The sequence below is a fragment of the Silene latifolia genome, chromosome 7, assembly GCF_048544455.1.
Source record: "Silene latifolia isolate original U9 population chromosome 7, ASM4854445v1, whole genome shotgun sequence".
In the NCBI taxonomy this organism is placed as follows: domain Eukaryota; kingdom Viridiplantae; phylum Streptophyta; class Magnoliopsida; order Caryophyllales; family Caryophyllaceae; genus Silene; species Silene latifolia.
The window spans coordinates 15,109,810-15,132,739 of record NC_133532.1 but is presented as its reverse complement, the minus strand read 5'-3'; the positions used below and the strand labels follow the sequence as shown (position 1 = coordinate 15,132,739).

At 41.9% G+C, this 22,930-nt stretch overlaps 1 protein-coding gene across 1 annotated transcript; it reads right to left on the bottom strand.

The window, feature by feature from the left end:
* Positions 1–62: 62 nt before the first annotated feature.
* Positions 63–6,463, bottom strand: LOC141589767 (nuclear pore complex protein NUP98A-like). The gene is made up of 10 exons (XM_074410392.1): positions 6,454–6,463; positions 4,029–4,877; positions 3,163–3,354; positions 2,828–2,908; positions 2,575–2,727; positions 1,881–2,488; positions 1,654–1,690; positions 1,395–1,540; positions 1,162–1,278; positions 63–1,058 (listed from the first exon to the last, which is right to left on the bottom strand). The coding sequence occupies exons 1-10, from the start codon at positions 6,461–6,463 to the stop codon at positions 342–344; spliced, it is 2,910 nt and encodes a 969-aa protein (XP_074266493.1). The 3' UTR covers positions 63–341.
* Positions 6,464–22,930: the final 16,467 nt, after the last annotated feature.

The window sequence follows — 22,930 nt, the reverse complement described above, 5'->3', positions numbered from 1 at the left end:
AAACGTTGATTTAACATATGAACATCATGTAAATTGGCTAAAAACACACAAACGGGAACGAGTAAAGTAAATTTACCCGATACATTATTGAAAGATGCTTACAAAAATTTGCTTAAACAGAACTTTTCCAATCACTACTATATTACTTCACCTTTGTTCTGAGCCAGCAAACAGACGCTGATGTACAAATGTTACTGAGACAGTAAAAACCTAAACGACTGCACCCTTACATCAGATTAGCTGAATTACCCAGCTCTTATTTACCTAAACCTAAATTTTTACTTGCAAAATCATAATTAACCTAACTGAACAGGTAATTAAGTAATTCTATCCCATACTGACTAGAAATGCTGAACCTGAAACTTCCACACACCATTAACAGCATCATAGGACACAAACTCAGCTCCCTGTTCTTCAGCCACTTTCTTCAGCTTCTCCAAAAACTTATCGACCATCTTCCCACTCTTGTATTCTTTTCCTGTCTTGTCACTGCACTTTACGTTCAGGAGAGTAACCTCGGCCTGCTTATTAAGGCCTTCTCCAATCTCGGGTTTCTCATGCTCGTCCTCATAGACGATAACCTCCCGCTTATTGAAGGATACAAGAGCATCAAGGTCCAGCCCACGTACATCTGTCTCCCCTTCGAACTTAACCTCTCCATACCCGTGTCGGCCCACCACAAAATCCTGTACATGACTGCAAAATCCAGGGTCATTGCTTTCAGCTGATAGTAGTTCCTGGATTGATGGCTGTGTGTAATAATCAGGTCGTTGGAGTTTTGGCACTGATGCTGATGGATTGACCTGTTGCCATTTCTCGTTAACTGATTTTTGACTCTCCAAGTTGCAGGGCGTGGAACTGCTAGCTTCGTCTGTCTTAGATTTGAGTCTAAGATCATGTAGCGAAGTAGATGCATCAGTGATGGCGGCTTTGACACAGCTGACACCGGACAGATTAGGGGTAGCCTCAAACACCGACCTGGGATTCTCCCTTGGAATAATAAAAGTAGACTCCTTTTGGGTACTCGGTGTTTCATCAATGTGATCAAAGAACGGAACCTGAAATGGTAACAGACAAATAATTTAAGATTGCTAACTAAGAGCAACTAAAGGTGATGGAAATTTGGAAATAATAAACTCTCTGTATTATATAATTTCTCACCTTTGGCCCATCACTTTTGGGATTGTATTTCCTGGCACGCATTGTCAATGGTCGTTGAGGGATATGTCTTGAGGTAACGAGAGATGAAACTCTGGTTGTTGCTGGTTTATCAATCACCTGTTTTGCATGATGAACAAAGCTCATAAGAGATATTCGCATACTAGGTATTGTCCAAGACCTGGATACAGGCATACTATGTGCAAACAAATCGGGACTAGTAAAAAGTTACTTACAGGCATGCCAGATATTCCATTTTGAATCAATGGAGAGCAGATGCAATAATCTGTCAAAGGGTGAGAGGATACAGATTGAGGCCCGAAAGGATCTTTAACAGCTATAATGCAGTCAACCGCCTTGTCAGTCGAACCACCATGGTTGCCTAAAAAAGACAAGATAGTAGCAGGAATAATTAGTGTGTTACGCAAGATATATATATACACGGGGAGGAAAAACAAAATAATACAAGTAATGACAAAACATATTTCAGAATACCTGGAGAATTATAGGATGCCAAAGCCGATGGTGCTGGCTGATGAGGAAGAACAAGAGGAAGTCAGACAGAAATTAAACTTACGATGAGAATATTGTGGAGTATTAACGAGAAACAAAAATGAATTATGAAAAATAAAGAAACAAAGACGAACACTTGTTGTGAATTCAGAAATGGTGACCAGTGAGCAACAAGTGGAGGTTTTACGAGTTGAAGTAATTCCACTTACATTTATTTGGCTCTTTCCAGTTTCAGTGAGTGTTGATGGCTGAGTTAACGCCCATGGATTTGAAGTTGAGGGTTGGATGAGTGATGGTGCTGTAAAATTGAATGATGGGTTTGGAGTAGGAAAGGAAGTATTGGGAACAGAATTTCCACTGTCGGTGGGTTTAGTGAAGCTAGGAGTTGACGTTGAGGGCGGAATTAGATTAAGAGGGTTAGCCGGGATGGAGTTGAGTGTTGATAGCTGAGTGAACGGCCATGGATTTGAATTTGATAATGGGGTTAGACTAGTAAAGGAAGTATTCAGAACAGAAGATGGGGGTTGATTGAACACCGATGTTATGTTGGTAGATGGAGTTGAGTTTGATGATGGATCTTGTTTGGGAAAGGAAGGGGTTTGAAAAGGCGATGAAGGGAGAGTGAATACTGGTGTTGTGGTGCTAGATGGGGCAGAATTTGACAGTGAAGCTGCAGTAGTAGGATTAGATGGAGTGAAATTCAATGACGGAATTGGACTTGGGGAGAAAGGGTTCAAAGCAGTAGGAGTTATGTTTGATATCGGAAACTGAGAAACCGGACAGGGAAATGACCCTGTCGAAACAGTAGTAGGAGTGCCTGTGATTGAAGAAGAAGAAAGGAATAATCAGCATCTGAATTAAACGAAATATAGAGTAAAAGAAATCTGAATCAAGGATACATACCTCCTGATTTAAGCTCATAATCCTCCCATCTCAATTCTTCATGAGATTTACTTTTATAAACGGGCATACTAGAGATTGAAAGGAATTGTTCTTTGCTATCCTCTGGATTCTTGGTGGCTGCATACGGTTTGATCTTACTTCCTTTATTCAGACCTGTAGAAGCTTGTGTAAAACAATTTGCAGGCAAAAAAATAACACTACAAATCTCAAGTAGTGCCTACTGCCAACAGACTAAGATATGATGTATACTCACCAAATGAAAATTGCGGACTACTGCAAGGTTTCGTAGAACCAAGACTAAATGATCCAGCATTTGAAACAGATATGTTTGTACCTACAAGAAATTAGAAAACACGATTAAATGTCCATAATAGTGCTATGTTGAATCTGCAATATCAATCAATACCGCGTTTTTATACCAGGCATGTAGCGTAAAAGTTGTGGTATTAGGCTATGTATTTCCTAGGCTGTGCAGGTAAATGTAGCCGTAAATGAAAGCAGAAATACGTTCAGCACATGAAAACAGTACAAAAAAAACCTAATCTACTAATTATAGCAAAACAGTCAATCGAAACTCAATAGACTTACCAGCAGATGTTGATGTCATAAGCCCTATAGTACCAAAGAGAGAATTTGAAGACGGCCCAAACTTTAATCCTGACGACTGTGAAAAAGACGAAGGTGCACTTCCACCAGGCCCCCAACCAAAGGCATTGTTACGCATATGGTTGGTGAATGCTGCAGGTGTACCAGAAGTTTCTGCGGGGGCAGCTGGAACTCCTATGAGAATAAAATTTAAAAGGACAATATTGATATTATGATGAGTCAATATATATTAGCAATCATGATGTGTTTGTACCTAACACGGGTATAAAGTTATAAACAATGTGAAAGCCACGATGAGGGGTTTTTAACAATGCCCAATAGGCAAATACAGGTATACATGCTAAATTACTAGTATAGTAGTACAGGAAAGTAGGAAAAGAGGAGTAACCGGCCCCATTTTGAGCCGTGCAGGGTGCAGTCTTGATGCAAAACATGAAAATTAACATATTCAGAGAGCTCGAATGATTAGTAAGAAGCTACGGAAGTGAGAAGAATTGCAAGCATGGAAATCTATCTATCTATACATTCATGATTGCCGAGCTCTCTATTGCAATAACACTGTTGGCAATCACAATTAACATACGGCTGAATGGGCAAAAGATACAGAAAGATACATGTCGGGCAAAAGATACAGAAAGATACATGTCGTATAATCAAATGGAGCGGGCAGCAGGAATTGAACCTGCATCTTCTCTGTGTAAAGAGAAGATTTACCTTTTGGTTGTATCCGCATTATTAGGTACTAAATGGCATTTCTAGTTCAAATAAAAGCTACCCAGAAACCACAGGCATCTCAACACGGCCCCATTCCCAACAGACCCTGTAAAAGAACCAAAAAGAGATCATACCGAAGGTCAAAGGAGAAGTTAAAACTGAGGATGGCGGTGCTCCAAATTGTCCAGTTGAAGTTCCTTCAAAAGTGATCCCCCGAAATGGAAAACTTGGGGAAGTTGTGTTGCTAAATGTGTTACCGGCAAAAGGATTACAAGTTGAGTTTGTATTCCAAAACATTGGCATAGGCGAATTTTCAGGTGGTTTAACAGCAAAGGGATTAGGAGGTGGGTTGCTTGTATTCCCAAAGGTCGCATTGCCATTTGTGTTTAATGCGAAAGGATTAGGAGTAGGGTTGCTTGGGTTCCCAAAGTTCGACATTGATGCATTGCCATTTGCATTAACAGCAAAAGGATTAGGAGCTGGGTTGCTTGGATTCCCAAAGACTGACACTGAAGCATTGCCAGTCGTATTAACAGCAAATGGATTATGAGTCGCATTAGTCATATTTCCAAAGGTTGACAATGATGCATTGCCATTTGTATTATTGGCAAAAGGATTAGAACTCGAGTTGTTTCGATTCCCAAAGCTCGACACTGAAGCATTGCCAGTCGTATTAACAGCAAAAGGATTGGGAGCCGAGTTATTTGGATTCCCAAAGCCCGACATTGAGGCATTGCCAGTAGTATTAACAGCAAATGGATTATGAATCGAGTTGGTCATATTCCCAAAAGCTGACGTTGATGCATTGCCGTTTGTATTAACTGAGAACGGATTGTGACCTGAATTGCCTGTACTCCCAAATACCGGCACTGATGCATTGTTTTTGTCAGTTGTATTAACAGCAAAAGGATTATAGGATGGATTGGTTTTATCCCCAGAATTCGACATCGTCACTGAAAAACCAGAAGCAGCTTGTCCAAACACTGTCACACAGAAACAAAAAAAACATCAGTACATGTGTCAATCAATCGTTTATTTTATTCCCTACTATAATACTCCCTCCATCTCAATCTTTTTTTACCTCTATTGTTCTTTGTGAAAAATATTTTAATCAAAGGTACAAATAATCGGGACGGAGGGAGCATGCGTAACAGTGGTCTACTTCAAAGATAATTGCAACCAAATAAAATCTAATAACTAATCACAAAACTATAGATATAAAAATATCGTCCCAGTCCCACTCTATAAGTCCGTCTCAGACAATAATTACTCTGATCAAGTTAAACTTTTGATTTCTTTCTTTCCCAAGTAATTCATCCCCTCAGAATTTTCGCCCCGTAACTATAAATCCTGATTACTCGTAAAACAAATTGTTCGAATAAATCTTGAAATTATACCCCCTCCATCTCAATCATTTATTTACCTTTATTGTTTGTGAGAAATATTTTAAACGATCAAAGGTAGAAATAATCGGGACGGAGGGAGCATGCGTAACAGCGGTCTACTTCAAAGATGATTGCAACCAAATAAAGCATAGATATAAAAATATCGTCCCAGTCCCACTATGTAAGTCCGTCTCACACAAGAATTATTGATCAAGTAAATAAATCGACGAATTACAATATGAAAAATTAATTAAAGATTAAAGAAACATAATTACCTTGAGAAATCGATGGTAGGAAATAGAGGTGAACGGAAAGTAGGTATGATTTGACATGGAAAAGACGGGAGGGATGTATATATATAGAGAGAGATTGTAGCGTTGGAGTGAAGCTGCCTGTATTTTGAATTTTTTGAATTTATCTTCAGCGTCTACACAACGCTCTACTCTCAGCAACTTCTTCTTAAATTAGGCAATAATACAATTTCCCGCGTTTTATCCCTTGTTTATCGTTTCTCTGCGTCAAATGGACGAGACGATGTTGAACGGTTGGGCCTTGAAGACCTACAATAAAAAAAACACAAAAGATAGACCTAAACCCGAAACGTTATCACTTACTATCTTTTTAAAAACCTGGTAAACGGGTTAGTCGAGGTGTGCCTGATTAGGTCGGATTAGGCATAGGTGTGTTATATTTTTGGGTTAATTTTGGTCAGGTGGGATCGGATTATTCGAGATTCGAGTTTCGAGTTTGTTTCAGTTTGTTAGTTAGGTCCGGCTAATATAAAGTGTGGTTTTTTTTTTTACTTTAAACGTAAATAATATAAAGTGTGATTTTAAATTCCTCGTTTTAAGTCTTTTTGGTTTAATTAGAGTTATGTTTTGTCGGATAATTTTGGATTGGGTGATTTCGGGTCAGGTTATTTTGGTTCGGGTCATTCCCGGGTTAATAAAGTCTGGATCAGTCCAGTCAATTAGGGTTTTGGGTCACATTTGGGGGTTATAATTCGAGTCAATTTCAAGTCTCCGGTCAGCCTTTTTAGGTCGGGTTGTTTTTGCCTGATTTATGGTTCCATCATTATCACTGAGTTTTTAAGAGACTCTTCTAAGTCGTACATTTCTTAGTTTGGACTCTTTTATTGTTTATCATGATCCAAAGTAATTCTTTCATTTCATACCTATTTTCATATTAAAGGCTATCCAATTTATAATTAACCGCAATTTTACATGTTTTATTGCATGGAATCCATTTTCGAAGTTCAATTTTTCAATGGTTTCTGGAAACTCCTTGACTCGGATGCACGGCAGGTTCATGATTGAGATATTTTCTACTAATAAATTGATATAACTTGTCAGTTAAGATGAGTAATAAGATGACCGATCATTTGGCTAGTTCTAATCGTCCCTTCAAGAATGATGTGGATGTTGAAGTTGTCTTCCATGTGCAGCCAGCCGTACGTTGGAACACACTGCTGTTAGCCAATGCAATTACCTTGGTGGTTTAGTTTATGCTATTAGCAGGGGCGGATCCAGCCCAACCTGTTTTCTGAAGAAAAAAAGATTAAATAGAAATTACTGCAGTTGGCAAACATAATTCTATCCTTGGCTCAATGGTAAAGTATGAAGACTACCATACTGGTGGCGGGGGTTCTTACCACAGTGATGCAGAAAATTCAGATTTTTTTTTCATTGGTTTTATGTACTTTATAAACCCATAAGAAACATATTTTTTTTTTCTTTTTTTTTCCTCAAAAAAAGAAACATAATTTTTTTGGGTGTACTTTTATCGTATGATTTGACCTTTTATTTCTCCCCTTTGTTTATGAAACTTTTATTACCTAAAAATTTCGTTGTGGCTTATAACTTTAAGATTTTATCGGTAGAATAATAAGCAATGGTGGAGTTAGGGGGCTAGCAGAGGCGGCCACCCCCCCACGGATGAAATTTTCGAAATTTTTAGTTAAATTTTCGATTTCTTTTCGAATGTACCTTATGAAATTAGTCGTTCCCCCCCCCCCCCCTCCAAAAAAAAAAATTTCGCCCCCCTTAAGTTCAAATCCTGGCTCCGCCACTGATAATAAGCATTCCCACTAAACTTAAAGAATAAGAAAACTCAATTTTTTCCCGCGTAAATGCATTCTCCTATAAATGGGCCTATTTTTTTGTTATCTTACTTTTACTTCACTACAATTCAATACATTAGTGGGCCAACGAAAAACTCAATGTGTAAGTATAATTTTTCCTGTAAAACAAGAAACTCGGTGGTCCCCAAACATTGATATTTTATATTAATATTACCCTAATTAATAATAATAATAGAATTTCCATAACTATATGCGCAATCTTTGCCACAAATAAAATATTTAGTATCCTATATTTCTATACATAGAAAAGTTCTAACTCCAAACACTATAGTGTTTGTATAAAGTATAACTAGTATTGGTGCCCGGCTACGCCCGGGCTACCTCTATTTACCATTAAAATTTATTTTCAATTAAGTAAAACTACTTTAAAGTTGCATAACTCATAAATTTATTTTTAATATATTTTTTTCTGTCATTTCTTAAAATTAAGATGAAAAATAAATTATGAGACAAATTCACTACTCCCGCAATTAATATTTTACTTAAATCGATTAGTTAGTTAATTATTCATATATGCTTTCTTGTGTTGTTAGTATTGTTATTTTTATTACATTCGTTATTACTATGGTTACTTTCATTACTCCCGCCGTAATTATTGTTACATTTACTACTGTCTACTGCTGTATGAATATTGATAATTTCAATACTCTTGTTGTTGCTTCTATTACTCTCACTACTCCCCTTGCTAATTTAGTTACTTTGACTATTCAAATGAGTGACTATTAACATATTATTATATCCAATGTTAGTACAATTATTTTCACTACTAACATAATTACTTTTACTACTTAACCATACAATTTTAAGAGGTTATATATTTATATAAATATATTTCATATATGCATTGAATCAAATCGAAATAATCATAGAATATTATATATTTTTGGAAATCTAGATTGATTTATTTATCTTTTAATAGTTTCCAAATATATTTATAACCTAATACTTATATTATATTTGTGTATGTTAAATAATTGTATAATTATATGATGATACTAATTAATAACATAAGTGGGGCATGTTTTTGATATTCTCTAAATTTATACTTAAACCAAAATTATATAATTTTTGCATTAAAGTCCCTTGATTGGGTCCATCACACAGTGTTATCGATTAAAACTATATAATATAATTAAGTTTAATAGATTTATTTAATTACATTGAAGTCCCTTGATTCTGGAATATATATATAGTACTAGTATTGGTGCCCGGCTTCGCCCGGGCTACCTCTACTTACCATTAATTTTTTTTTCATTAAATAAGATTACTTAAATTTGCATAACCAATCAATTTATCATTAATATCTTTTTCTATGACATATCCTAAAATTACGATGAAATAAATTTTGAGACAAATTCAGTACTCCTGCTATTAATATTTTACTCTTATTAATGAAACAATAGTGATGGGGCATATTCTGCACCGCTGACCAAGTCAACATATTGAGCAAGGTCAAAGATATCCACAGCAAGTCAACGGCTTAGACAAATTTAGCCGATCGACCCATCGGCTGTCGGCTGGTCTCGGCATGGCAACCGCGGCCGGTAGGCACATATCCGCGTACTCATATCCAAGACCCCTCGACGGTGAGGCAACAGGGCCCGCCTGCCTGCCATAGGTCCCTCGGCCGAGGGGTAGATCAGTCTTTCCACCTGCTAGCCACTTGGCCACTTGGCCACTACGTGACAAAAGGTGAAAGCCTATAAATACCCCTCAACCTTCATTGAGGAAGGGATCCATCAAATACACAACTAAACCTAAATACACTATTCATCTGGTAATATCTTCCTCATCTCTCTACAATATACATTCAGCCAAGTAACAACTTATCCTTTAAGTTTACTGACTTGAGCGTCGGAGTGAGTACGCTTGGCACAAAGCCAAGCCCTCAGTTCGTTCATTGTTGCAGGAGAGGCCGAGAGGAACGATTAAGACCAAAGGAGAATCCAACTCAAGACGTCATTCAACTAGCCACGGGTGGTAACTATACTTGCTCTGGAATTACACCCGGAACAATTGGCGCCGTCTGTGGGGAATCGCTACTAGAAGCTAGTCACATTCATTCCCAAACAAACAAAAAGAAAAAAAAACAACAAAAACCCACCCAAAAAGCTAAGATGTCAAAACAACAAGACGCAGTCGTGACCGACGAAACCGCATTCTACCACGATGACACTTTCAACAATGCGAGTCGTGCGGCCCTCCCACCGGAGTAATCCAACCGGAGTTCGGGATGCCAATAATGCCGGACACGCCACGCCACCAAACCAGGTCACCATCATGGGACACGTGGTTGACATAGCAAAACGAAAATGGTCCTGGACCTAATTAGTAATACGCCTTTGCTCACACCATCACGCCGACAAGAGCGGCGGAAAACGCCCAGAGACCCGGGGCCCAAAACGTGACTCCGAGAAATTTGAACGGAGCACTGGAGAAGGCGACCCAGCCAAGTCGCCGGGGGAGCCCAAAGTGGGCGTGGTAGACCTAAGTCCTTCCCGCACTCATGGGAGGACAGCGTCCCCGCAACACGAACGAGGCTTACCCCAAAGGAACCAGAGGAGCCCGACTCAGCAGAGTTGGAGATGAAGTCCGAGTTGAAGAAGAAGTCCTTCCCGCTACGAGGAGAGGAGCCGGATTAGGAATGCGAGGAGCCGATCGCCGCGTGTCGTTCGACACGTGGTCAGACAGCCCCTCAACGCCTACGTCCTAGAAGTCCAGGTGCCAACTAAGCTCAAGTTGCCACCCCTATCATACAAAGGAGATAGTGATCCAGCCGACCACGCTGAGGCTTTCGAGTCGTACATGTCGGTATGGGAGCAGCCCGATGAGGTCTGGTGCCGAGTCTTCCCAACAACTTTGCATGGGATGGCTCAAAGTTGGTACAAAGGGCTTCCCGACGGCTCGATATACTACTACGCCGACCTAAGGGACGCCTTTCTAGCCCAGTACTCTTGCAACAAGAGAAGGGTCGTGGAGACATCGGACCTCCTAACTATCAAACAGGAGGGGGGTGAGTCTCTACGAAGCTATGTGAAGAGGTTCGACGGAAAGGTCCAGGAGATTCGAGAAATTAATCCCGAATTGGCGGCCTTCGCGCTGATGAAAGGCCTCCCAAGGGGAGACTTAAAAAATGAGCTCATCAAGTGCGGAGGCCTGAGCTTGGATGCCGCCAGGAGGATGGCCGACCAGGCCATCAAGGTAGAAGACTATCACAAGACATGGGTAGGCCCCAGCGAGGTCGAGCCCTCCGAAAAGAAGAGCCACCGGGAGGACAACCCGGATGAAAGACGCCGTGACAACAACGGGTCACGGTCCGATGAAAGACGCCGTGAGAATAATAGGTCACGGTCGGACAAAGCTGCCCAGGAGACAGGACTCGACAGCGCGGGGGTGGAGTTCGGGAACGTACCACCGCAGGCGATATAGTGATAAAACCCCTCTCGTCGTATCGCCCGCCGAGGTCTTTGCCCCGAGCAAAAGCGAGGGCCAGAAGTGGGAGAGACCCCCAAGCCAAAAAGTGACGGTGACACGAGCGATCGTGAGTACCACGGCCACACCGGTCATTTAACCAACGATCGCCGCATCTAAAGAATGCCATTGAAGAGCCGATCCGGAAGGGAGCCTCGGCAAGTCGTTGCCAAAAGCCAAAAGTCCGACGCCGACAGCGTTCAGGCAAGAAATCCGTCTTCGAACGGATAGGAGTGATCCATGTTGTCATCTGGGGCAACGAGAACGGAGGGTCCGCTCATGGGCACAAACGGCACCTGAACGAGCTATATCAGGCCATCAACTTTGTGCCCAACACAACGATCCCCGCTTCCAACATCCCCGATATAACCATTGGAAGGAAGGACTACGAGGAGTCATCGCTCCTCACAAATGACCCACTTGTAGTCAATTTGGACATATCCAACCACCTGGTCAAGAGGTGCCCGATTGACACAGGCGCGTACACGAACATCATGTTCAGGAGTGCTTCCTCGGCCTCGGCCGAAAGTCAAGGACTTGAGCCCCGCACCAACCCACTATACGGCTTCTCCGGGGCTCCTGGTACCACCGGGGTCGATCGGACTCCGGTGACGTTCGCGAAAAGAATGCGGCTAAGAATGTCCCGCCGAGTTCGTGGTCATCGATGGCTCGTCCGCCTACAACGTTCTCATAGGCCGAGTCACCACTGGCGAGGGCGACGCAGTGATGTCCATCCGGCCCTAACACGATGTATGTCTCGGACCGGGGGAAGCGCATAAGCTCGTCTCCAAAGACGAGAATGACGAGGTGGTCAACGTCCGGATAGCCGCCGGAGGATGCAACATGCAATCCTCAAAGTGGCAAAGAAATCGAGAAAGGGAAAAGTCTATCCTTACAACGGAGGGCGACCTCATGGACGTAACTAGCGGTGACTAGGACGTTGTGCCTTTGATAGGCCATTAGGGGCGCCATGGTAATCTCGGGAATAATCTATGTAGCGGCGGAGGTGTCCAAAACAAATGGGCACCCCGACGCATGTTTTTACCTAAATGAAAAACCATCCAAGTCTTCCATCAAAATGTTCATTCTTCCCATAGTCACTAGGAAGCGTGAGACGCCGACTCACACTCTTTGTCATACCGACAAGAGCGGCGGTCTTTATCAATAAGCGATGTCGGCTCACACTTTGTCATACCGACAAGAGTGGCGATCTCCATGAAGAAATAGGCGCTGTCGCAGTCACCCCAAGTAGTAGACGCCACGGCAGTCACCCCAAGAGGTTGGGCGCCGTCGCAGTCACTCCAAGTGGTAGACGCCACGGCAGTCTCCATGAAGAAATAGGCGCCGTCGCAGTCACCCCAAGTAGTAGACGCCACGATCACCCAAAGAGGTTGGGCGCCGTCGCAGATCACTCCAAGTGGTAGACGCCACGGCGATCTCCATGAAGAAATAGGCGCCGTCGCAGTCACCCCCAGTAGTAGACGCCACGGCAGTCACCCCAAGAGGTTGGACGCCGTCGCAGTCACTCAAGTGGTAGACGCCACGGCGAGCTCCATGAAGAAATAGGCGCCGTCGCGAGACACCACAAGTGGTAGACGCCATGGCGATCGAGAACAAGAAGCGATCTTTGGCTCACACTCACACCGACAAGAGCGGCAATCACGACCACGACCGCTAGCGATTGATACTCGCAAAGCAATCAAAATGCCTTAGAAGCGTTAACACAATTGAGATACGCGCTCTAGACTGCCTCGGCCAAGCCGAGGCGGAAACAAAAGAGACACTCAATTAATAACGTAAGGAGACAACCCAGACGAAGACAAAGACGCTAAAAGTACAGTTGAGGCTCAAATACTAGCGCAAGAAAAGGAAGTAAGGTAAAAACCTCGGCCAGGCCGGAGGCAGAAGAAACGAGCTCTTATTAAAAATGTCCAACGAATTACAAGAAATTACAAGGACAAACCAAAAGACAAGGCTACAGATATCATCTCCCTATGTCTGCCGTTGCTCGCCATCATCGCCAGCGGTAGCGAAGACCTTCTTCGAGGGGCAACCCGGCGCTCCTTAGCGGCCTCGGCCTCAAGACCCGGCCTTAGCCTCGGCGGCCTCAATCGCCCTTGCCCAATCGGCTTCCTCCTTGGCCGCTTTAGCCTTCTCAGCGATAGCAGCTGCCTCCTCGGCCGCCTCTTGCTCTATCTTCACTCTCACCGCCTCCTTGACCTTCTCCTCCACAGCCTTCTCCTTAGCTTCGAGCTTGTCGTCAAACAGCTCGTCAAATCTGCCCCACGGAAAGGAACCTTCAAGAGGAAAGAGCTCCTCAATTACTTCCCTGGCAATGCTTGGCCGGATCCGGGTCGGAACACGGTCGGGAGCATTTTGGTTTGGAGCATCTCAATGTCGTCCTCCTTTTGCACGATGATGGCCTCCTTGCTCGGATCGGCTTCCCTGGATCTGAAATTTGCCCCTAAATTCATTCCTCTGCTGGAGATAAAGGTCGGCGTGCCTCTGAACAAGGTCACACTTCTCCAAAGAACTTTGCAACTTCGCGCAGCGGCCTCGGCCTTGGCTCTCTCGGAAGGACCTCCTTTTCAGCGTCCTCCTAAGCTTTCTCTCGGCCCAAGAGCGCTTTCTCGACATATCCCCTAAGCCTTTGCTCATTGAGGAGATCCAGCCTCGCCTTCGCGGCCACCTTCTTAGTGACATCAAGCTCAAGAGCGGACTGAGCCACGGCCTTCTCTTGCTCTATAATGCGAGCACCGGCCAGCTCGTTCCACCTCGCCAGCTCCTCGACCAACCTCGCACCTCCCGCCACGAGCCGGGAGGGGGAAACCTTCTGGGATGAAGAGTCGGCGGTGACATTTCGATCACTAGTCTGCGGTCGGAAAGGGAAACCTTCGGATGAAGACCCAATGGCGACGTCATGATCATCGACTGCGCGGTTTCTCTTCCACTTCTTTGCTCAATAAGAGCGGCGACGGCGTGATCTATCTACAAAATTTAAAGAAAGCATCGGTATCAACGTACATCGACATGCCGAAGAGCTCGTCATCGGCAAAAGACTGATGAACCGGTTAAATCGAGCCACCGGATAGATCGATCTGTGCTTGGCCTTCTTGGCGAAGGGCGCATCTCCTCGTCGGCCAGCAGAAGCAACGGCGGTAAAAGCATCGTTTCTCTTACGGACAAGGGGAGACCCCTCCTCCTCGTCAGAGTCATCCCCATTAGAGATGCAAACGATCTCCACCGTCTCCTTCTGAACAGGGGGGATAGAAGGTGGAGCCGATGTCGATGCCATCACCGCCGAAGGCTTTGTTTTTCAGTATGGCGCGGCATGTTACTAACAACCTTCGCACAGGCCTCCACCGCATTCAAGCTTTTCACCGCTGGTCCATAAGATCATTCGGCGGCGTCCTGCGGTCATGGGCCGAGCCTCAGGGTGCGAGTTAGCAACGGTTTTGTCTTTGTGCGACCCCGTTCTCCGGAGGATATCCTCAGACAAGTCCCGTCCAAAGTAGTCTGCGAAAAAAATAAAAGCAAGAATTAAGTAGAAGAAATAAATCGGAGTTCGAAAAACAGGAACATTAAAAGCGGTGATGGGCCTCACACCGACCCCACTCACCCTGTGCTAGGGCCGGTATGAGGCCGACATGGCAGAGCGGCTCATCCCGAAGAATGATCTGCGTTGGGGGAATCCATTTTTTCGACACCCCACCCTTGTCCGCCTCAAAAAGCCTCATCGCCAGCTTCTCATCCTCTGTAAGAGGGACCTTGCCGGCATCCATCTTGAGCTTCTTCCGGCTGACCCATCTGTCATGCTCCGCCCTAGTCTCACACCGCAAATTCACTTGGTGCTGAATGGAGAGGGGCAGCGGATAGTCATCCGGCACCTTAACATACACCCACCGATCTCTCCAGTCTTTACAAGAAGTAAGTTTGTCAACAGAAACATAACCTTTCTCCGTGCACACTTTGTACCAACCGACGCGCCGATTGACGGTGTGGAGATAATGAAGCCGGCGGAATAAATTCACCGTCGGGGCCTCCCCCTTGAAGAGACAAAGCCACACAAAGCCGACTATCGTCCTCATGGCCAACGGATGCAGTTGGGCCACAGCGACGTTCATAGCTTTAATGATGGCCATGACGTACTCATTCAGCGGGAACCGGAGCCCGAACTCCAAGTGTCGCATGTATACGCCGGTATGGCCCGGCGGAGGGCAACAGACGGCTTGACCCTCCTCAGGGATAACAATCTTGTACCCCCTGCCGAAAAAGAAATGGCCCTCGAAAAATTTCTCACCAGAACAACTGGCAAACTTATGTGTCCAAGCTCGGTCAACGCGTACCTTGCAGGCATCACCGTGATCCATAACGTACCACCTCACCTCTTTGGGACGAGCCTCTTCAGCATCATCACCAAAATCGTCTGCGTCATCATCGACATCAGAGTCATCCTCCCATTCCTCCAAAATTCGAGGATCGACTTCAGGAGAAGGAGACCTAGGGCCCCCAGGCCTTATCAGGAGGGCGTCCAACTTCCCCTCCTCATCAAGACGCGACGGGGAACCCCCCGGCGCCGGCTTACTAGGACCGGCATCAGCAGAAGACATGTTTACCATAAAGACTTACAAAATTAAGAAATGGGAAAGTTTGTTTGTTTACCTTAAAGAAAACACTCGCCGGAGTAACACCTCTGAGAATTAGAAGACAAAGAAAACCCTTGAAAGTTTAGAGGAAAATTTTAGAGAATGAAATTGGTGGCCAATTTCACGGGATAACTGCCCTATTTATAGGGAAAAGGCCCATAAAGAAGGACCAATCAGCGAACAGCCCATGAAGCGTCAACCAATCAGCATGCAGACACGTGTCGGACATGCAACCACGGGATGTCAATCGTTGCAACTGATACCCGTCGTTGTGAGTACCAAAAATAAAATTTATAATTCCAAACTACTACTAGCAAGCGGTAGTAAGGGTCGATCCGCAGGGAGGTAGGGAGATAATAGTTGTTGTTAATTCTAGTCTAAGGGTAACAGTGAAGGGGATTTTGATTGGATTATTTCTAAGTCTAAATGCATAAATAAAAGGCAAGTAATAAAAAGAGATGTAAACAATAATAAAAAGAATGCTAAGACGGTCGAGTTCAACTGCAATTGATTTACGGTATCTAAGTAAGTCTGATAGATCACGATAGGTGGGCAAATAAGAAGTCCTCTCGGTCCATTCTTAACTAGTAGCGCCTCTCGGCCTATGCTCTTTGGTCCCTAGGTCTCACTAATACTAGCTCTCGCCATGAAAAGTGATTCCTAATGCCTAAATTACCTATCTTTCGATCTTAGCAATTTAGTCGTCTCAATTTATTAATCTATTTTCCCTCCCCTATCTCTCGATCTTGTGGGTCGGTCAAATACTAAGCATTTAACAAGTCTCCTCTCGGTCTCGTTGTCAAATATTGCAATTAAAACATTGAAAGCGGTGCTAATCTATCGCGCGTCGATCGATCGACCCATTAAGCGGTCGATCGACCAACGAATCGATCGATCGATCGACTAATCGATCGATCGACCAAAGGCCGACATCAGGTTTACTAATCTACGTCGTCTTCGCCGCAGGTCCCCTCACATCTTAGCATGGGGTTTCTAGCTACGCATATTTAATCTAACTACAACTAATAAAGCAATAAAGATGAATAACGAAGGCATAACTAAACTACTTGAATTATAAACTTGCAACAATTGAATCAAAGGTTTGGGATCTAAACTAACAACCTAACTACTGAATGAACTGAAATAAAACTGAAATAAAGAGCAGAAATACCGAATAAAAGAAAGGCAGGAAGAATCCGGATGCAAAATAGTGAACTTTATTGAGAAACTAAAGTATTTGAATGTGAACTATGCTAAACTCGAGACCTAATGTCTCTCGCCTAAAACTGATCATTATTAAAAAACATAGGTTAGTTTATATAGGAAAAATCCTGCGTAACCTTTATTCCTAAACCTAATCACAATGGGCTTTGGAATTCTCGATCTTTTAATTTGCGCATCAGACCCGTTGTTCAGTCGATCGACCATAAGCATCAGTCGATCGACTAAGTAGCAGCGAACCGTAGCTACTGGAACCCGTGGGGTGGTCGATCGACCACTTGGACCAGTCGATCGACCAACAAATGTATCATGACTGCATTCTGACGAATTCTGCATCGCGCACCGATCTTAAAACAGCTGCCATTTCTTCGTTCCTCGGTCAAATCAGGCGTTCTACGCGGCGTTGGAAAGCTAAGAGGATAAGCTTTCACCTCCAATTGGAATCACTCGATTATCAGGTCTAGAACTCAAGATATAGCCATCTGAAACAGGCTGCAATGTCGAGAAGCACTTCTTTACTTGTTAAACTCGTACGCACCCTATGCTTTTGCTATCTTTAGGCCTTGAAACGCGCACCAAGCTCATTCCTCGAGTCAATACTTCATGTCAAATGCAATGTCAATTACTTAGGGATGGATTCGGCTCGATTTCCGCTCAATTCTGCATATTTCTGCAATAATAGACAAAAACACAAAAGTAGAGGAAAATAGGGAAATAATGGCATATATTGCACATTTGAGCTCTGAAATGCGTGTAGAATAAAGTGTGAAACATCATATTTTAGACACGCATCAGCAACAGTTAGACGTCAATCAATGCAACAGTGACCAAGCGTCTTCAACACGCCTATTCATATCTCCTTGCCTATTCACCTTCCTCAACAAATTCCCAAGCATCTGTTCTCCGCCGGCATCATGGTCAACCAAGCTAAGTAGCGCCGGCCGGGGGCAATCAAAAACAACCGGCACACTCAATCCTGGTCTCGGCCAGCGTCACTTTCTTTTCCACATCGGATGCCCTTTACACATCCATGCGGAGGGGGGATATGGTACGGCCTAAGAAAGACCAGGCCGAGGTAAAAGAAGCCGCCGCGAGAAGAAGCCGTCGAAATTTTCCGCAAAATACTTGCGCAGAATATACGCTCAAACGTACATCGGAGCCCATACCACGGCATAGACTACGGCTGGGGCAAATTGATGGGGCATATTCTCGCACCGTGACCAAGTCAACATATTGAGCAAGGTCAAAGATATCCACAACAAGTCAACGGCTTTAGACTGGCCGATCGACCCATCGGCTGTCGGCTGGGTCTCGGCATGGCAACCTGCCAGCCGGGGCACATATCCGCGTACTCACATCCAAGACCCCTCGGCGGCGAGGCAACGGGGCCCGCCGGCCTGCCATAGGTCCCTCGGCCGAGGGGTAGATCAGTCTTTCCACCTGCTAGCCACTTGGCCACTTGGCCACTACGTGACAAAAGGTGAAAGCCTATAAATACCCCTCAACCTTCATTGAGGAAGGGATCCATCAAATACACAACTAAACCTAAATACACTATTCATCTGGTAATATCTTCCTCATCTCTCTACAATATACATTCAGCCAAGTAACAACTTATCCTTTAAGTTTACTGACTTGAGCGTCGGAGTGAGTACGCTTGGCACAAAGTCAAGCCCTCAGTTCGTTCATTGTTGCAGGAGAGGCCGAGAGGAACGATTAAGACCAAAGGAGAATCCAACTCAAGACGTCATTCAACTAGCCACGGGTGGTAACTATACTTGCTCTGGAATTACACCCGGAACAAATAGTAATAACATTTCACTACTTACCCGTAATCATTGTTACTTTCACTATTCTCGCCGTAATTATTGTTACTGTCACTACTGCCGCATTAATATTGATAATTTCACTACTCATGACGTAATTATTGTTACTTTCACTATTGCCGCATTAATATTGATTATTTCACTACTCCCGTTGTTGTTTCTACCACTTTCACTAATCTCGCTTATAATATTGTTACTTTAACAATTCAAATGAGTGATTATTATCATATAACTATATCCAATGTTACTACAATTCATTTTTTTGCTAACGAAATTACTTTTACTATTTAGGCATGCAATTTTAAGAGGATTATATATTTATATAAATATATTGCATATATACATTAAGTCAAATCGAAAGAATTATGCAATATTATATATTATGGAATCTAACTTAATTATTTATAACCTAATTATATTATATTTTTGTATGTTAAATAATTAACATCTCTATACATCTAATAAACTATAAAGTTTAATAAAATTGCATAGATTTTAAATTTAATATATAATTTTATAATGATAATAATTAATACCATAAGTGTGCATGTTTATACTAATTAATTATTTTATTTTAAGAAAATTGACCATTTTCTAGTCTTCTATAAATATTTAGGAAAATTACCAAGCATCTTCTTTCTTTTAATCTCTTTGAAATTGACCATCTTAATTAATTATTTTATTTTAAGAAAATTGACCATCTTAATTAATTATTTTATTTTAAGGAAATTGACCATGTTTTAGTCTCTTATAAATGTTTAGAAAAATTATCAAGCTTCTATATAATTTAATTTTAACCCAAACTATATAATATTTGCATTGAGATCCCTTAATCGGGTCCATCACACGGTGCTAGTGATTTAAAACTATATAGTATAATTAATTTGTATAATTTTCTTTAATTACATAGAAGTCCCTTGGTTTCTGGAATTAATATATAGTATTGATGATTGATTGATATAAATTATAGAGTATAATTAATACAAATAAAATCCCCAAAATGTTATGATGTATAAATAATTTTGATGTATAAATTAATTTTGCCATTTTAAATAACGTATAAAAATTAGCTATGATGTATAAATAAATTTTGACATTGAAACTGAGTTTGATTAAAGCTAAGTAAAAAATCAACTGATTATATAAATAAAACGTGTCAACTTCGCTCTTTTTAATCTTTCCATCTTATACAACTATACAAGCTAACATGTTTTAATGTCCAATATAAAAATGTGATATTATTATTGTTATTTTGTGCTTTTTTAAATATTCTTTTCATAAAAAGATCTAGGATGTTATCATTATTTTTAATAATAAACATAGGTTCATACAAAAATAACTTAATATAAAAGTCGTTTGAATAATAAACTTTTATTTTACACTACAACAAATAAGGTAATTGGCGACCATATAAGGCGACTGAGAACAGTCGCCATTAAGAATAAAGCGACTAAGACCCGTCGCCCGCACTTCGTAGCTGGGTTTGGTCGCTTTTGGCGACAGCGTTAAATGCCCAATTTTGGCGATCAATTTTTTTAAATCGGGCGACCAAATTTAAATCGCCAAATTGGCGATCATCATGAGTCGCTAAAAAGGCGACTGCTATTAGTCGCTTTCCTAAAATCCACGTCATCTCCATATTTTTTAAAAAGGCGACGGATTTTGGTCGCCATTTTGGCGACAGATGTTGGTCGCCATTTTGGCGACAGACTTTTGGTCGCCAAAACCACTTTTCCCCCGTCGCCAATGCCCCAAAAATTAATTCATGATCGAGACTTAGCGACGGTTTCCCGTCGCCAAATGCCCAAAGATCCGTCGCCAAATTTACATTTTTTTTAGCGTAAAAATCGTTTTTGACCTAGCCAAATACGTAAAAACCTGCAAATAAACCAACATTTCAGCGAGAGAACACATGGGAAGCCAACACAACCAAACTTGATAAAGAAAATCATGTTCCATACACACAACTACGAGTTCTACGAGTTTTGGTCATCTAACATTATCCGGGAATAACATGTTTTCTAAAAAACTACATAACAGAGAAACTTGCTCCCGCTCCACTACCACCTCCATGATTAGGATCTCTAGGATCCTTTGGTTGCGGGCGCCACCCAGTGTTGCAATTGGCGAAGAAGGAGTTCATCCGTTCCATTTCCTCCTTCATCCTCCGAATTTCAAAGATCTCTCTCGGCATCCCGCCTCTCCCTCTCGGCATCCTGCCTCTCCCTGGCGGCTAATTGAGCTTGGAGCACACTCACGACACTTGGGGTATAAGGTTGTTGTTGGGAGGAAATTGACCCTCTTCTTCTTGTAGAAGGGTAGAAAATCTCCTTTGCCGACCCGGCTCGTCACACATCTCCTCTTTGGAACCCCTCAACAAGATCAAACCATAGCTCATTGTCATCAATTTCCGGGTTGTTCTTCCTACGGACAAGGAATTGTTCCTAAAAAATTGATAAAACATTAATGGTTAGAGGTTACTTATCTAAAAATTGATAAAACATATACTTTAAAAAGCTAAGAAATTTTTATTTTTTGACACTTACATATAAATCATTGATCTTTTTCCTTCGCGAAGATCAACTTGCCCTTGCTTGTCTTCTTTGCGTGAGTGTCAACAAAGAGATCAACAATCGTGGGTACCTTACCCTTATTCTTCTTGGTCTTCCGGAAAAAAAACAAGGAAATTGTTACTCAAACATGATAATTAATGAGACTAATTAAATTAGAAGACTATTAAATTAAAAGCTAAGACAAATAACTTATATCTAACACCACACGATCATGAAAAGATTGAGACCCTCCATAATGAGTAGGCTCAACTTCCGCATCCTTATCTCCTCCTTTCTGTTGATCTTGTTCCGGGCCGATGCTTCCTTGAACTCGGGACTGCTCCTACTTGTATATTCCTCATATGACGAACCCGTAATCAATAAAATAACAATTATTAATTAATATATTTTCAAAATATGTAATGAATTTTAACTAATTACGGGTATTAAAAGAAACTAAATACCTTTCATGAAAGATGGCGCCTTCTTCCTCTTAGACACCTTATACATGTTGTCCCTTAGCCTCTTCTTGCCAATGTCATTATACCTTTGCCAAACTAGGCGCTCAAGGTTGGTTGGCCAATAGAACACACGCTACAAAAAGTAAACACATAGATGAGAAACAAATTAATAATAAGGTAAAAAGAATAAATAAATTATATTTAATAATATATATTTTATAAATAGATATCCGGAAGTTGTTGAACCACATCTCCTTATCTTCATCACTAGCGTTACTCCAACAAGTAACGCCGTGTGTCATGTTCTCTTGGGTGCTATTAGTCACACCACGAACAACTGTTTGACTTCTAAACCTGAAATCAAACATGTTAAAAACATAATTATATAGGAAAAAAATAATGTATAATTAACATATGTCTAAAAAAAGCCATTTATTACTAAATAAAAAAATTACAAAATAGAATGAATAAAAAATTACCAAAGACCATTCGGATCAAGGATCATCCTGTTGTCAGTATGTCGGGGTATAGCAACCTCCTCCTCCTCCTCACTCACCTCCGTAGTAGAACGGTCAACGTCCTCCTCCTGTTCTCGGGAGCTACTACCTCCCTCACTATAGCCTCCGCGCTGCCTACTTCCTCCAGGAGCCATGTGTACTACAATTGAATAAAAAGTGTTAGCAAATATTACAAGATAATTATTATAAGATACAAAAAAATAAAACCTAATAAACAAGTATAAAAGACAAAATAAAACGCTAATAATTGTTTCCAAATTTTGATATGTATACTTTTAATACCTTCTCTTACTCATCATCATCATCATCCTCATCTTCTTCTTCTTCTTCTTCTTCTTCTTCTTCTTCTTCTTCTTCTTCTTCTTCTTCTTCTTCTTCTTCTTCTTCTTCCTCTTCCTCCTCCTCTTCTTCTTCTTCTTCTTCTTCCCCCTCTTCTATCCCATCCCTCTCCTTATCATTCTCTTCTTCTTCCTCTTCTAACTCCTCCTCCGCTTCTATCTCATTTGCATAAATAATTTCATCATGATCAACTCGGGGACAAAACTTTTCGATACAACCTCTTCTTGGAAAAAAGATGTATCAACTTCTGATCGTGCCTTTGTTTTAAAAACGGCCCACCATTGCTTTTGTTGTCTATCATTGCTTGTGCTCGGAAGAGATGCAAAATAAACTTGATGAGCTTGTTGTGCAAGTATAAATGGGTCATATTGAGAGTAGGTTCGAGTATGATTCACTTCCACGAGTTTGTAACGATCATGGACTCTCGTTCCAGCTACGGAATTATCCCTCCATTGAATCTTGAATAAGACGGTTTTA

Bases quoted from the DNA above. Each gene is read 5' to 3' on its own strand.
- LOC141589767 (XM_074410392.1), bottom strand. The intron at 3,355-4,028 runs GTATGATCTCTT...TTATTCTCATAG, and splicing joins AACTTCTCCTTTGACCTTCG to GAGTTCCAGCTGCCCCCGCA. The intron at 1,059-1,161 runs GTGAGAAATTAT...TTACCATTTCAG, and splicing joins CCAAAAGTGATGGGCCAAAG to GTTCCGTTCTTTGATCACAT.